The 17,609-nt window shown below is 41.5% G+C and overlaps 1 protein-coding gene across 1 annotated transcript in view; it reads left to right on the plus strand.

The window, feature by feature from the left end:
- Window positions 1-13,996, plus strand: part of pleca (plectin a) — a gene marked incomplete in the record, with an annotated part of 104,365 nt that extends 90,369 nt beyond the window's left edge. Inside the window, 6 exon segments of the mRNA XM_024296696.2 lie at window positions 153-509; window positions 584-667; window positions 741-845; window positions 1,362-1,460; window positions 2,661-6,008; window positions 6,255-13,996. Of these exon segments, the coding sequence (XP_024152464.1) occupies window positions 153-509; window positions 584-667; window positions 741-845; window positions 1,362-1,460; window positions 2,661-6,008; window positions 6,255-12,455 (10,194 nt within the window).
- Between the last annotated feature and the right edge of the window lie 3,613 nt (window positions 13,997-17,609).

The raw sequence follows: 17,609 nt of genomic DNA on the forward strand, positions 1-17,609 counted from the left end.
GAAGGTTATGAATACAAATCTAGATTTCTTGAAGGCTAAAGTAAGGCTATGTGGCTCCTTCTAGGTTTTGATCAGTAGAAAAAGAGCCCAAATGGCTCTTCAGTTAAAGGTTGCTGGCCCCTGTTCTAAGTGATGGTTCTGCTTATCAACAGTCAATGCGTGCTGAGGCAGAGGCAGACCAGGCAGTCATGGACCGCCTGCAGGACGAGCTGCAGAGGGCGACCACCATCAACGACAAGATGATGAGGATTCACAGCGAGCGTGACGCCGAGCTGGAGCACTATCGGCTGCAGGTCGGCGGCCTGCTGGAGCGCTGGCAGGCCGTGTTCGCTCAGATAGACCTGAGGCAGCGGGAGCTCGACTTCCTCAGCAGCAAAATGAAGTCCTACAAAGAAAGCTTCGACTGGCTGACCCGCTGGCTCGCAGAAGCCCGGCAGAAGCAGGAGAACATTCAAGCCAAGCCAATCAACAGCAGCAAAGCTCTCAAAGAGCAGCTTGCAGAGGAAAAGGTACGTTTACACAAAATAGGGGCATAACAGATGTTTAATCAGTCTTTGTTTAACATTTTTTATGATTATTCTAGAAACTCCTAGAAGAGATCAAGAAGAACAAAGACGAGATCGACAACTGCCAAATAAGCGCAAAAGCCTACATAGACTCAATCAAGGTGCATATTTATATTTACTGCTCCAGAGTAAAATGAAGCATATTTCTAAACTTTGGTTATTTTTTCTTTGAAGGATTATGAGCTCCTAATCTTGACCTACAAAGCTCTGCAGGATCCTCTAGCATCTCCTCTAAAGAAACCCAAAGTGGAATGTGCATCAGATAGTGTCATCCAGGAGGTTGGTGTTTATAATCTGATGCCCTCTTTTTAAATGAACCGATTTCATTAAGAAATGTGTTTACAGTGTCCCTTTGTTTATTTCAAAATACAAACATAGATGTTTTAAGGCTGTAAAACTCCTCATTACACACTTCCTGCACATCTATCAGACCGGCATTAACATTTTCACGCATTTCTCTTGCTTAAACTCTCAAAGATCAAACCTTCACAGAAATTTAAGTCAGTTTTAAGGAATGAAAATAATGATCTGCTCATGATGTTGGATTTGTTCAAATCTGGCAACCTCAATGCTGTAGAGAGAAAAGACACAACAGCCAATCAGGACTCAGCACACAATGCGCTGTAAAAAAAAAAGTATACAAAATTGCCCTGAAAATAAATCTGCAAATCAATAAAACACTGAAAGGTGAACCATAAAACATCAAGTGAACAGTGTTTGTTCATATATATTGTAAATGAATGTATTTATTGAACTTTTGTGTCTTCAAATTCTGTTTTTGTGCACTTCTTCCAGTATGTTACGCTGAGAACCCGCTACAGTGAGCTGCTGACTCTCACCAGCCAGTACATCAAATTCATCACAGACACACAGAGTCGGCTGGAGGAAGATGAGGTAAAGGTCGCTAAGCAAAACCAGATGTGGGGAGCCATTATAAAGACATGTGGTTTGTCATTCTGAATGAAAGGGACTGTGTTAGGATGTCAGCTCCTCTGATTTGTGCCTTCTGTTGCTGTGAATTTTCTTCTATTTCCTGCTCTTTTTTTAATCAACATTTGCTGGTTCTGTAAAAGCACTAGTTTTACATATTAGGCTTTGCAGCTACTTTAAAGTAGGGCACTGGAAAAGTAATGGATTTGCAAACAACCTCTAAAATCCTACCGCACAAATAAAGGAAAATAACTTGTGCAATTTCTCTTAAGTAAATGAGCCCGTGTTCTAAAGAGAAATCAGGGGTCGGTTGGGATGTTGGAATCCTACAGCAACACAAAACTACAGTTATCTTAGAAGAACCTGCTGCCATCTAGTGGATGACAGATTGAATTGAAAGAAAATAGAATGAATTGAGAAACTGAGTGGTAAAAATTATGTGGTAAAAAGAACTTCAGCAACTGTACCAGGAGGTTCCATCAAGAAGCAACCTTTGAATTGAATTCTGAAGCTTGTTTCAGAATAAAATATTGAGGTTCAGGTCCATTTAAAAAGTTCATGACACAGAAGAAAGTTGCCCCATTTACTCCAATGTGAAATTAATCCAAATTAAAATAACAGTATCTGGTTTCAAAAACATTTTCCCCTCCGTTTCTAGATTAAATATTATAATTATTGAAAAGAGGTTTTAAAAATTATATTTAAATTTAAAAAATGCATAAATTATTTTGATTGACAGATTGACAAACTTTTTGCCATAGAATAATGGATGGACAGGAGGGCTTTTTTGTGATCAGTGTGAAACCGATATAAAGATTCCTAAATGTACTTGTGAACTAATTAGTTAGAAATATATAAATTATATTTTATAGCGTTTTGTAATTCCAAATTTTAGATTCCAACTAAAATAGCTGAAATCAAAACCTGTGAAAATGCACACTGCAGGATTTAAAGATTTCTAGTAAAAATGAATTGTAAAAACATGGTTTTTGCAGAGCATTTTTAACTGTTGCAAAAGGCTTTTTTTGTTGTTCTTAGCACAACCAGAAGAAAGGATGTCATCAAACAAAGATAAAAAAAATCAGTGCAATTTGAGAACAGCTTTGCTTAAATTTATTATGTCTGTTTAAATTATTTTCTCTTCTCCTTTTTTCACATTTACAGAAAGCTTCTGAAAAGCTAAAAGAAGAAGAAAGAAGAAAAATGGCACAGATGGAAGCAGAGTTGGAAAAGCAGAAACAGCTGGCTGAAACACAGACACAATTTGTAGCCAAAGCAGAACGAGAAGCTGATGAGCTTAAGCTGAAGATGAAGGAGGAAGCGAACAAGAGGCAAGACGTTGCAGTGGTTGCTGAGACGCAGAAGCAGAACATTCAACAGGAGCTGCAGCATCTGAAGAGTCTGTCAGAGCAGGAGATCAAGACCAAGAGTCAGCAGCTGGAAGAGGCCCTGCTCAGCCGCACCAAAATCGAGGAGGAAATTCACTTAATCAGAATTCAGTTGGAGACGACGGTGAAGCAAAAAAGCACAGCTGAGAACGAGCTACAGATGCTCAGAGACAAAGCTGCAGAAGCGGAGAGGTTACGGAAGGCTGCACAGGAGGAGGCCGAAAGGCTTCGCAGGCAGGTGGCAGAGGAAGCTCAGAAAAAGAAAAATGCCGAAGATGAGCTGAAGCGCAAGTCTGAGGCAGAGAAAGATGCAGCAAAGCAGAAGCAGAAGGCCCTAGAGGATCTGCAGAAATTCAAAATGCAAGCTGAAGAGGCAGAAAGGCGAGTTAAACAGGCTGAGGATGAAAAGCTGAGGCAGATTAAGGTAGTGGAGGAAGTGACATTGAAGTCCTCAGCCACAGACTTCCAAACCAAATCCATGCCAATGGCTCAAAAGGCAACAGAGCTGGAAGAGTCTCTGAGAAAAGAGCAGGGTACTGTCCTGCAGCTACAGGTAGAAGCTGACCAACTCCGAAAACAGCAGGAGGAAGCCAACAAAGCCAGAGAGCAGGCAGAGAAAGAGCTGGAAATGTGGAGGCAGAAGGCCAACGAGGCTCTGCGACTGAGGCTGAAAGCTGAGGAGGAAGCTCAGAAGAAGACTCAGGCTCAAGAAGAGGCAGAGAGACAGAAGCTGGAAGCAGAGCAGGATGCTAAGAGAAGGGCAAAAGTTGAGGAGATGGCGCTCAAGCAGAAGGAGAATGCTGAGAGAGAGTTGGAAAAACAGAGGACGTTCGCTGAACAAATAGCTCAACAAAAGCTGTCTGCTGAAGAAGAATGCATCCGATTAAAGGCTGACTTCGAGCACGCAAAACAGCAGCGGAGCCTCTTGGATGAGGAGCTCCAGCGCCTGAAAAATGAGGTGAGCGCTGCTGAGAACCAGAGAAAGCAACTGGAGGAGGAGCTGGCCAAAGTCCGACAGGAAATGGACAGTGTGCTGCAGATGAAGATTCAAGCCGAAAAGGAGGTTCTATCAAAGAATGAGAAGAGCAAACAACTCCTGGAATCCGAGGCCCTGAAAATGAAACAGCTCGCAGAGGAAGCTACTCGACTTAGAGCGGTTGCCGAAGAAGCAAAGAAGCAGCGGCAGATTGCAGAGGAAGAGGCAGCCAAGCAAAGAGCAGAGGCTGAAAAGATTCTCAAGGAGAAGCTGGCTGCCATTAATGAGGCGACTCGCTTGAAGACTGAAGCTGAGATTGCTCTGAAAGCTAAGGAAGCAGAAAACGACAGGCTGAAGAGAAAAGCTGAGGAGGAGGCGTATCAGAGGAAATTGCTTGAGGACCAAGCTGCTCAGCATAAACACGAGATTGAGGAGAAGATCACACAGCTGAAAAGCTCATCTGATTCTGAGCTGGAGCGGAAAAAGAACATCGTGGAAGAAACTTTGAGGCAGAAGAAAGTGGTGGAGGAAGAGATCCATATCATCAGGATCAACTTTGAGAAAGCATCCAAAGAGAAGTCCGATTTAGAGACGGACTTAAAGAAACTAAAGAGTCTTGCAGATGAGACACAGAAGAGCAAAATCAAAGCTGAAGAAGAGGCAGAAAAACTGAAACGACTTGCTGCAGAGGAGGAGAAGAAGAGGAAGGAAGCTGAAGAGAAGGTGAAAAGGATTACAGCAGCAGAGGAAGAGGCAGCTAGACAGTGGAAAGCTGCTCAAGAGGAGGTGGAACGTCTCAAAAAGAAAGCTGCTGAAGCAAATGAACACAGAGACAAAGCTGAAAAAGAGACGGAGAGGCAGGTCATCCTTGCCAAAGAGGCAGCACAGAAACGCAGCGCTGCAGAGCAGAAAGCACAAGACGTGCTCAGTAAGAATCAGCAAGACATTCTCGCCCAGGACAAGCTGAAAGAGGAGTTTGAAAAGGCACAGAAGCTTGCAGAGGCTGCTCAGAAGGCCAAAGAGAAAGCAGAGAAAGAGGCCAACTTACTGCGTCAGCAAGCAGAGGAGGCTGAAAAACAGAAAAAAGCTGCAGAAGATGAAGCTGCTAAACAGGCCAAAGCTCAAAAAGATGCAGAAAAGCTCCGCAAGGAGGCAGAGGAGGAGGCCTCCAAGCGAGCTGCTGCTGAGGCAGCGGCTCTGAAGCAGAAGCAGCAGGCCGATAAAGAGATGGACAAACACAAAAAAGACGCAGAGCAAGCTCTGAAGCAGAAAGCTCAGGTTGAGAAGGAGCTGGGGATGGTTAAGCTGCAGCTCGAGCAAGCTGACGAGCAGAAAGCTCTGTTAGATACTGAACTTCAACGACTGAAGGATGAAGTCAGTGATGCAATCAAAAAGAAGAAGGAGGTGGAGGATGAGCTGTCCAAAGTGAGGAGCCAGATGGATGAGCTCGCAGAAGTTAAGCGGAAAATCGAGGAAGAAAACCGCTGTTTAATACAGAAAGACAAAGATAACACACAGAAATTACTCTTAGAGGAAGCTGAGAAAATGAAAACTCTGGCAAAAGAAGCTGCTCGTCTCAGCGTGGAAGCTGAAGACGCCGCCAGACAGAGGCAGCTGGCAGAGTCCGACCTCGCAGAACAAAGGGCTCAGGCAGAGAAAATGCTGCAGGAGAAAATGCAGGCCATCCAGGAGGCCACAAAGCTGAAGGCCGAGGCAGAGGAGCTACAGAAACTAAAAGAAGAGGCACAGGAAAAAGCCAAACAACTGCAAGAAGACAAAAAGCTGATTCAGCAACGCCTTGAACAGGAAACGGAGGGCTTCCATAAGTCCCTCGAGGCCGAGCGCAAGAGACAGAGTGAACTTTCAGCTGAAGCCAAAAAGCTGAAGCTTAAATTGAAAGAGTTGAGTGGTGCTCAGGCAAAAGCTGAAGAGGAGGTGGCAAAATTCAAGAAACAAGCAGATGAAGCCAAATCCCAACTGAAAGAGACAGAGAAACAAGCGTCTGAAGTCGTTGTGCAAAAACTGGAGACTCAGAGGCTGCAAAGCACAAGAGAAGCTGATGACTTGAGGAAGGCCATAACTGACCTGGAGAAAGAAAAAGAGAAGCTGAAAAACCAAACAGAAGACCTCCAGAAACGATCTGAACAGGTAGAGTGTCTTTATTACTGTACTTTCACCTTTTCGAATCGGTGCACTTAACATAAGCCTGTAAAATACAAGGTTGCCATAGTTTTTTTCCAATGTTTAATTAACAATAAAATGGATCTTCAATTACATAAACTAGTGCAAGAAAAAAAAACACCACAACATTGTAGTGTTCTTTTAAATAATAGTCACAGGATTAGGTGTTGTTTACTGTCCAATTCACTCAGACTTTCCTTTTTCTTCAAACAGATGGCGACAGATCAACAGCAGCAGATTGAGCAACAGAAAGCCATACTCAAACAGTCTTTCCTCAGTGACAAGGAGCTTCTACTGAAACGGGAGAAGGCCGTAGAAGAGGAGAAAAACAAGCTTGAAAAGCAGCTTGAAGAGGAAGTGAAGAAGGCCAAAGCTCTTAAAGAAGAACAGGAGAATCAGCGAAAAGTGATGGAGACGGAAAAGAAGAAACTTCAAGACAAAATGGATGAAGCGATGAGGAAACAGAAGGAGGCTCAGGCTGAGATGGAGAAAAAGCAAAAAGAAATGGATGAGCTTGAAAGGAAGAGGCTTGAACAAGAAAAACTCTTAGAAGAGGAGAACAAGAAACTTAGAGAAAAGCTCCTGAACATTGAAGTTGCTTCAAAACAAGGAACCTTCAAAACCAAGGAAATGGAAGTCCAGACTGAAAAAGTTCCTGAGGAGCAACTCGTTTCTATGACAATGGTAGGAACAACAAAGAAAGTTTTGAATGGTTCTGTCGAAGTAGATGGAATGAAGAAGGATGGAGAATCGGCTTTCATGTTTGATGGCATTAGAGAGAAAGTTCCAGCTGAAAGGCTTTTTGACATTGGTGTTCTGACGAAGAAAGATATGGACAAACTGAAAAAGGGAAAAGTCTCAGTCTCCGACCTTGAAAACACAGAGAAGGTCAGATCATGTCTTAAGGGCCAGGGCTGTGTTGGAGTTGTCTTGACACCATCAAGAGAGAAAATGAGTGTTTATCAGGCCATGAAAGAAAAGAAGATTTCTCCCAGTGCCGCTGCATCGCTTCTGGAAGCTCAGGCAGCTGTGGGGTATATCATCGATCCCGTAAAAAATACACCTCTCTCTGTAGATGAGGCCGTTAAGGAAGAGATAATAGGCCCTGAGCTTCATGACAGAATGCTGTCTGCAGAACGAGCAGCCACAGGCTTTAAAGATCCGTACACTGGTGCCAAAATTTCACTGTATGAAGCCATGAAGAAGGAACTTGTTGACAAGGAGCAGGCTATGAAATTCCTTGATGTGCAGCTTGCAACTGGTGGCATTGTTGATCCCATCAACAGCCACCGAGTGCAACTTCCGATGGCGTACAAGCAGGGTCAGTTTGATGAAGACTTAAACAAAAAACTCAATGATCCCAGTGAAGACTTGAAACAGTTCATTGACCCAAGCAGTCAGGAGAAACTTACCTACAAGCAGTTGTTGGAGAGGTGCACCAAAGATGCAGAAACTGGTCTTTGGATATTACCTGTAACAGAGAAGGCTGCTCAAGTCGAGAGAACATTTACAGATTCAGAGACTAAAGAGGTTTTCAGCAAATCCAAAGTTGATGTTCCATTTGGAAAATTCAAAGGAAAAACTGTCACCATCTGGGAAGTCATAAATTCTGAATATTTCACTGAGGATCAAAGAAGAGAACTCATTCGTCAGTACAAGACTGGGAAGATCACAGTCGAAAAGATCATCAAGATTGTCATCACTGTTGTGGAGGACAAGGAAAAGAACAGTGGAAACGAGTTCAGTGGTTTGAGAGCTCCTGTCCCTGCCAATGAACTGCTGGAGTCTAAAGTCATAAATAAAGACTTGTTCAACAAACTGAGCAATGGAAAGATCTCAGTCAAAGAGGTCTCTGAAATGGGAGCTGTGAAAAAAGCCCTCCACGGAACACCCAGTATTGCCGGGCTGCTGGATGAACTGACTAATGAAAAAATTCCTTTCTATCAAGCTATGAAAGAAGAATTAATCTCACCAAAAACCGCTGTGAATCTTCTAGAAGCTCAAGCAGCGACTGGTTTTATGATTGATCCTGTAAAAAATGAAAGAGTTCCTGTCGATGAAGCTGTCAAGTCAGGCCTTGTTGGTCCAGAGCTGCATGAATGTCTTTTGTCGGCAGAGAGAGCTGTGAGCGGCTACAGAGATCCATACACAGGGAAAAAAGTGTCTCTTTTTGAGGCAATGAACAAAGGCCTTGTGAAGAAAGACCATGGAATTCGTCTACTCGAAGCACAGCTTTCAACAGGTGGAATTATTGACCCAGTTAAAAGCTACCGTATCCCACATGAGGTTGCTTGCAAGCGCGGATATTTTGATGAAGATTTTGGCAAAATCTTGAACAAAAACACAGATGAAACTAAAGTCTTTAATGATCCCACTTCACAGAAACCTGCAACCTATGCAGAGCTCATTGATAAATGCGTCACAGATAAAGATACTGGACTCCCTTTGCTTCCCCTCTCCAAGAAGGCCCCAAAGCCAAAAGAAGAGCAACAGATCACAGAGGCAAAGACAAAGGAAGCTTTAAACCACACAACCATGGAGCTGGAACATGGGCCCTTCAAGGGAAGAAAAGTCACAATTTGGGAGATCATACATTCTGAATACATAACAGAAGAGCAAAGAATAGAAATAATCCGCCAGTACAGAATGGGACAAGTGACAATTGAGAGGCTTATCAAGATTGTCATAACAATGGTTGATGAAAAAGAGGACAAAACAAGTAAAGAACCCTGCTTTGAAGGTCTTAGAGCACCAGTCCCTGCAACTTCATTGTTTGAATCCAAGATTATTGATAAAACTACATTTGATCAACTTCAGCAGGGTAACATCACACCAAAAGAGGTTGGTCAAACCGACAAAGTCAGAAAGTATTTGCAAGGCACTGATCGCATTGATGGGATCACAATGGAAGATTCAGACAAAAAGTTGAGCATATATCAAGCAATGAAAAAGAAAATTTTGCAACATAATACTGGTCTGGCCCTTCTTGAGGCCCAAGCTGGTACTGGTTATATAACTGATCCAGTCACAAACACGAAGCACTCTGTGGACGATGCTGTAAAGGTTGGAGTTGTTGGCCCAGAACTTCATGAGAAGCTCCTAGCAGCTGAAAAAGCTGTGACTGGATACAAAGATCCATACACAGGCAATAAGATTTCTCTATTCCAGGCCATGAAGAAAGAGCTTGTGTTGAGAGAGCATGCAATTCCTCTCCTCGAAGCCCAGTTTACAACTGGCGGTATTATTGATCCAGTTAGCAGCCATCGGGTTCCCAATGATGTGGCCATCCAACGAGGCAATTTCAGTAAACAAATGTGCAAATCATTCATTGAACCCTCTGGTGACGTTAAGGGCTTCACTGATCCCAACACACTTCAAAGTGCCACTTACAAGGAGTTGCTAGAGAAATGCAGAAGAGATCCAAACACTGGACTTTGTTACCTGCCCCTATCAAAGGTTGAAGCTCCCGCTCCTGATGAGAAATCATATGAGTTTACAGAGGAGCAAGCCCAAACGGATCTAGCTAACACCCAAATTGAGATTCCACTTCAGAGGTTTGCAGGAAAAAATATGACTGTTTGGGAGGTCATGAACTCCAATCTGCTTCCTGAAGAGGAAAGGCTTCGGCTTTTGGAGCAGTATCGGCTGGGACAGATTACAAAAGAGAGAATGTTGATTATTATAATTGAAATTATGGAACATAGGGAAACTCTACAGGCAGAACAGAGTATGTCATGTGATGTCATTAGAAGAAGAGTTACTATTGAGGAGTTGTACAGTGCTAGGATCATTGATTTAGAGACTTACAACTTGCTGAAGCAAGAAAAGATGACTATTCGTGAGTTGATGGACATGCCATCAGTGAAGCAGTTCCTTTTTGGCACAGGTTGCATTGCGGGGATTTTGTCAGACACCCCTCCAAAGATCAGCATTTATCAGGCTTTGAAAAAAGGACAGATTAAGCCAGAAGTTGCATTGAAACTCCTTGAGGCTCAAGCAGCTACAGGATTCATCATTGACCCAGTAAAAGATGAGCTTTTAACAGTTGACGAAGCTGTGCGAAAAGGACTTGTGGGTCCTGAACTCCATGACAAACTACTGTCTGCAGAGAGAGCTGTCACAGGTTACAAGGATCCTTACAGTGGAAAAGTGATTTCTCTGTTCCAAGCAATGAAAAAAGACCTGATTCCTGAGGACTATGCCTTAAGACTTCTGGAAGCCCAGCTCGCCACTGGAGGGCTAATGGATCCTGAGTACTACTTTCGCCTTCCCACAGATGTTGCTATGCAACGTGGTTACATCAATAAGGAGACCCTTGACCGGATATCTGAACCAAATGCAGATGTTCGAGGTTTCATCGATCCAACTACCGATGAGAAACAGTCCTATGCTCAGCTGTTAAAAAGATGCAGAGTGGATAAAGACAGTGGTTTACGTTTACTGTCTCTGGCAGACAGAAAGCTTCTGTTTAAGGGTCTTCGAAAACAAATCACTGTGGAGGAACTGCTCAGATCACAGATCATCAACCAAAAGACATACAATGATCTCACTGAGGGAACTATCTCGGTCGAAGAGGTCAGCAGGGACGTAAAGAAGTTTCTTGAGGGCACAAGCTGCATTGCTGGTGTGTTTGTGGAGTCCAGCAAAGAGCGTCTCTCCATTTACCAGGCCATGAAGAAAAACATGATCAGGCCAGGAACTGCTTTTGAGCTTCTTGAGGCTCAAGCTGCAACAGGCTATGTGATTGACCCAATCAAACACCTTAAACTGAACGTTGCTGACGCAGTTAAGATGGGAGTTGTTGGTCCGGAGTTTAAAGAAAAACTCCTGTCGGCTGAACGAGCCGTCACAGGCTACAAGGATCCTTACTCTGGTAAAATTATTTCTCTCTTCCAGGCGATGAAAAAAGGATTCATTCTGAAAGACCATGGCATTCGTTTGCTTGAGGCTCAAATTGCCACCGGTGGCATCATTGATCCAGAGGAGAGCCACCGTCTGCCTGTTGAAGCAGCATATGAGCGTGGGCTCTTCGATGAAGAAATGAATGAAATTCTGACTGACCCCTCTGATGACACAAAGGGATTCTTTGATCCTAACACTGAGGAAAATCTCACCTATCTGCAGCTGACTGAGAGGTGTTTGACAGATCCAGAGACTGGCTTGCGTCTTCTGCTGTTGAAGGAAAAGAAACGTGAAAGGAAGACTTCGTCAAAGTCATCAGTTCGGAAACGAAGGGTTGTCATTGTTGACCCAGAGTCAGGCAAAGAGATGTCTGTCTATGAGGCGTATCAAAAAGGACTGATTGACCAGCAGACTTACCTGGAGCTATCTGAGCAGGAATGTGAATGGGAAGAGATTACCACTACCTCCCATGATGGATCTGTAAAGTCTCTGATCATTGACAGGAGGTCGGGTCGGCAGTATGACATTGATGATGCAATCTCAAGAGCCCTCATTGACAAGTCAGCCCTGGATCAGTACCGAGCTGGAACACTGTCTATCACAGAGTTTGCAGACATGCTGTCAGGAAACATGAGCGGCAGCAGATCAAGGTCGTCCTCCTTTGGCTCCTCTTCCTCTTACCCCATGAGCCCAATACCTTCCATAAAAACTCCAGCAACCACTTGGAATGATCCAACAGAGGAAACTGGCCCTATAGCTGGAATCCTAGACACAGACACACTAGAGAAGGTGTCAGTCACAGAGGCTATTCACAGAAACCTTGTTGACAACATTACAGGCCAACGGTTGCTTGAATCTCAGGCTTGCACAGGAGGTATCATTGACCCCAACACAGGTGAAAGGTTCATGATTGCAGATGCAATGAATAAGGGGCTTGTGGATAAAATCATGGTGGATCGCATCACTCTAGCTCAGAAGGCATACATCGGATTTGAAGATCCCAGAACTAAAACCAAAATGTCAGCAGCTCAAGCTCTGAAAAAAGGATGGCTTTACTATGAGGCCGGTCAGCGGTTCCTGGAGGTCCAGTATCTCACTGGTGGGTTAATAGAACCTGAGGCTACAGGCCGAGTTTCTATAGATGAGGCTGTGAGAAAGGGCACGTTGGATGCGAGAACAGCACAGAAGTTGAGAGATGTTAGCGCATACTCAAAATACCTCACATGCCCTAAAACCAAGCTGAAGATCTCCTACAAGGACGCTTTGGAAAGAAGCATGACAGAAGAAGGAACAGGGCTGAGACTACTTGAAGCATCCTCTCAGTCAAGCAAAGGCCTTTACAGCCCCTATAGCATAAGTGGGTCTGGTTCTGCTACTGGATCACGCTCTGGTTCAAGAACGGGTTCTAGGTCAGGCTCCAGAAGAGGCAGCTTTGATGCCACAGGGTCTAGTTTTACGTCAACCTTCTCGTCTTCCTCCTATGGTTCACCAAGCTACAGCCGGCGGTACTGAACTGCAGGTTGAATCTGCTTTAAATGTTCACCAGATGCCTAATACTCTGTGGAATAAAGATGCCTTTATTCTGCTTTGCATGAGGTTGTTACAAGAATTTAAATATTTACTTTTTCTACAAAATGAATCATTTTATTTATTGTGCATTTACTTTCAGACTTATGCTGTCCTACCAGATACTTGATTGTGCACAGTAAGAATCAATCAAAATCCACAGCAATTTATTCCATCCATCCATCAACAGTACATTTCCACAAACATATTTATTGATTTTCTTTTTTTTACACACCATTTGAGACCATAAATAAAACAGATTTGGATGCACAAGCTAAATGAAACCATCTATATGGATATATTACTGAAAACAGAGAAAAAAGGAACACTCCGCAAAGCAGAATATGGAGTCTAGCAAAGAGGTGTACCAATATTTACTCTTGAAAAACAAGGCTTCAACGTATTTTCAGCCATATTTACTGCCACTTCCACAATTTCTCCTTACCCATGATTACCCTGTCCTATCACATGTCATTAGAACAGCATCCTCCATGTGTAATAAACAAAGCTCCATCTTTCACAATGGGATTCTGGAGCAAACTGTTTGGTCTCTGGACCACTTTGGACTTGAAAGACTGAAATAATTATATGTCCCTGTGAGCAGTTAAAAACATTAAACAGGACTTGACTTTTAACTTGGTTCATTTTAATGGAATTGAAAGGGTAAATATATATATACATTTATTTTATGTTGAATTGTTTTGTTTCAAAAATTGAGTTTCAACATCTTCAGCTCTCTGCTCAGTTGTTTACCAGAAGCACATGGCGGTAGTTCAAACTACTGTCGGTATAATCAATAATTCTCTACAGTACTGAAACACAAGTTCTCATCAGTTGTTTAATGATTTTGAAAACAGCAGATGATTTGAGCGTTTGAAAGGGGCCTGCAGAACACTTGCTCACACTTTCCCAAGTGTACTCACAGAACCATGATTAGAAAAGCAGCATTATCTATAGTATGTCACAAGTTAACTATGAGCTTACACATAATGCTACCAAGGCTCAAATATGCAGTTTAAATATTTACCAGCTAACATTTATCATTCAACTTTTTTTTTCCAGAAGTGACTTGCATTCTTTATTAACAACTGTATAAAGATCCGTTACTAAAGGCAATGATGTCACTTTACTTTGAGAAAGATTTAGCTTTACACCACATCCAGTATTTGTATTTTAAACTGCATATACTTATTTTCATTTTAAGCTTTTTTTTTTAAAAATAAAACAAACAAAACACATTTGATCTATATTTTTTTCATACTCTTCATATCCGCTTTTGCATGATTTGTTATCAGTTAAACAAAACAAGAGTTAACAGGAGTATCTGTTGAATTTGTTTTTGCATTATATTTTCAAAAGGTTTGAAGGATGTATTTAAATGAGGGTTATCCAGAATTATTCAAAATGGTGTATTTATGACAAAAGGCCTATAAGAAATTTTACTGTAACACCTATGCTATGTAAATAAACACAAAAATGAAACATTTTGTTTTGTTTGTTTGTTCATTTATGGGGAAAAAAGGATCCCTCCTGGTTTAAAAAATGACCTGAATGACCTTGTTTTAGTCAAACCAACAACATGTAAAATGTGTAGACCCACATACAAGTCATTTACAGCACTAGCTGCTCAACATATGAAAAGCATTTTTTTTGTTAATATTTTTTATTTGATATGGATAAACATCACACAATGAAAATTGCCCAAAGAAAAATTACCTCTAGACATCCGTTAACCCAACACCAAATCCATTTCTGGTGTTTTTTCATCACTTTTGGCATCAATAAGATGTTTCTTCAAGAGAACTGCTGTTAAGTGGATATGTTTTTTCATTTAATTAAATGTAGATCCACCATTCCTAAAAGACTAAATCTTGTTCTTTTGTCATCAGCAAAAAGTATCAATAATGTGGGCTCTGTCTAGAATAGAGGCAAGTTTCAACACTGAACCAGGTAATACAAAATATGAGAATCGCATGATTAAATCATCCTTTAGAAGGATTATTCCTTTTTTGAGAAATTGATCTGAAATGACAATTATTTGGTATGTGTGTTAGTGGTGCAATAGGAGCATGTAGTGACTGTGGAGTATGTTGGTAAAGAGCACACTTTAGTGATTTTATTAAACTTTAGTATACATGAACATGCCTTTTAAATCACTTCTAGTTGTCCAGGCTTTGATAAAAGCTAGAGCCTTGAACTTGTTAAAATAATATAATAAACTTTATTTATAAAGCACTTAAATTGTCCATAAGACCCAAAGTGCTGTACAATCACAGATGCTCAATATTTTTTTTTCTCAGACCTTTTTATAGGCAGTTTTGATTTCCAAATGTGGAAACCCTGACAAAACGATGTGAGTCTATTAATTGCATTTTAGGAACTACTGTACTTTGCTCAATAGAGGGCAATATTGACACACCTCTCCGGCAACAGGAGAACCCCACAGTTTAGCATTGCAGTGTTTATTTCATGACTTTTACAACAGCCAGGTTGCACAAAAAAACACAAGTTGCATTCCAGTCAGACAAAACAAACAAAAAGAACTATTGCAAATTCGATAATATATAATATGATATGGGCTGCCCGATGAAGAGTGGTTAGCACCCTCATCTGGCAGCAAAAAGCCCTGCTTCAAATCCCATCTGGGACCGTTCTGTCTTGCCTTTGCCTGTCCTCCCTGTACATGTGTGGGGTTTCTCTGGGCACTCACTTCCTTTCATAGCTAAAAAACATGCTTCATAGGTTAAATTCTATCTATGAATTGTCACTAGGTGTGTATGTGAGTTCGGCCCTGCAACAGACTTCAGACCTGTTCAGGGTGTGTCCCTCTTTTTCCCACTGAGTTGCTCCATTGACTATATAAGAGAACTGGACTTAGTGGCCCCTCCCCTCACATTCCAAATAGAAAGTTAGGTTAGGTTACACTCATTCAGTCCAGTTCTCTTATACAGTCATTGGTTGGCTTTAGCAACTCTGTGACCTCAAAAGAGATCCAGTGGCCTCTAAAGATGGATGGATGAATAATATGATCTAGTATCCTAAGCCACAGGAATTACCTGAAAATCCAACAAAACAGGAGTCATTTGAACTGGGACAAGCACAAAGCCAAATGACCCCCAGTTTGTTCTGTCCCTATCCAATTTTGTGCTCATTCAACAGAAGGCCTATCCATTGTAATCAATTATAGCGTGACATTTCCCTCCATTTTTTTTAAAATCAAAACTTAATTTAAATGTTATAGTGCTTATTTTGATTTTAAAAGAAGATGACTTGTAAATATAACTTTAGGAAGAATCAGATAATTATCATTTTTATTATTATTGCTTACAGATAAGTGTTGGTGACTTTTCAGTGATCTTAACTATCGTCTTTCAGCATTGAGAAATGTGGTAACAGGCATTTTTTTCTTCATTTATGCTTAAGAGAATGTAGTAGTTGTTGAAAAAGAAGGGCCTCTAGGACAGAGCCTTGATGTACACCTGCGGCAGGCAACGATCCTAAACATTTTTAGATGAATCAATCATCTCGTCTTTGAGGATGTTAATTTGCAGGTATTTCCAGTGGGGATTAAAAAGAAAAAAAAAAAAAATAGTTCCAGGGTCTTTAGACACGAGTCTGTTCCATGTTCCCTTCGGCGATGGAATGGAATTTTTTTGCAGGAATGTTTCATGAACAATATGCCTGAAAAGAACTAAATCTTATCTGCTGGTAATAGTTTGTAAATTATCCTAAACCAGTTTGATAAGGGTTCTGAAAAGTGTTGCCCCATTTGTAGCTTTACATCACAGTGACTCAGTTTTAATGACCACTCTCGCTGTTACTCAAAGCCGTAGGAAGACCACCAAAAGGCAAACGCCGGACATGTTTGGGCCAGAATTCATTTGTGCCCAATCGTGCTCCAAATTTCACACTCACTACTCTCAGGTTCATGATGACTAATGATGGCATTTCTCACTACCATGTTGGGGTTTCATTAAAAAATTCCAAGGCGTCAGTAGTGTTGGACACCCCTCCCCGGCGGCGTCAGTGTGGTGTTAATACTCATCCCGCTGTTTATGCTGGTGTTAGCGTGTGCAGCTGACAAGAGATGAGGAGAGTATAAATTCCAATGAACAATTTAAATCTCCACATGTGTCTTCACATGTTTTCTCTCCCTGGAGGTTTCAGTCATAGATGATTTGCCGAAAGCCTATCAAAAACGAAAGTAACCATACCTTAGTATTAATTCAAAATGACAGCCCACCCTGAGCTGAACTTTCAGTATTGCCAGCACAGCACCAGCTGCAGGCCTTAACACACTAAAACATTCATCTCCTCATCTGAGGTAATTTTCCAAGAAAACCAACATCCTAATGCTTTTTTATATTTTTCTTAGACCTATTAGCAGTAAATGTATTGAAGCCTTAAGAATCTTTAATTTCTCCATTTCATGCAACCTCTTCTAAAATGACTTTCAACCATAAGAATCCCGGATTGGCGAGTAGAGCAAGAAGAAGAAGCTTATTTGAAGGTTTTTAACCTTTATCTATTACATCTATTACAATAGATCAATTGTTCTCACAAGTTATAAAGTTTGAAACCATCAGTTTAATAAAGTAAAAAAAAAATGCAGAATAAAGGCTGCATTCAACCAAAAATGCTCAGAAATCCAGGGTGGTGGTGGGCTTCTTGTGTGTGGCTGAGGGGCTCTAATCATTAAAAAATGTGATTCGAAGGTGTTTCTTCAACCAGCAGTTCAGATCAACCATAAAATCTCAACATCTTTTGGAGATGTGGCAAGTTATCTTGTAATAATGAAAGAAGACAAAGGCAGGTTATGTCATGGACTTTTATTGGTTCATATGATTCTTTTAACATCTTTTATGATCAGTTATAAAATAAAACTACACCTGTTTTACACCATTTGAATGTGTTTTATCACTGCGCGGTCCAGGAGATCAGCTTTGTTGCCATAACTAAAACATTCCCTATCTGAGATATGTGGGTGTTTCTCTGTCTTTGCTTAGACATGTTATGTCAACACTGTTGCATTCAAGAAAGAGACGGACACAAACTCTAAATTCTATAGGTGTGTAGCTGAGATCAAGTTGTAAAATGGGC

The sequence above is a fragment of the Oryzias melastigma genome, linkage group LG11, assembly GCF_002922805.2.
Source record: "Oryzias melastigma strain HK-1 linkage group LG11, ASM292280v2, whole genome shotgun sequence".
Lineage (NCBI taxonomy): Eukaryota > Metazoa > Chordata > Actinopteri > Beloniformes > Adrianichthyidae > Oryzias > Oryzias melastigma.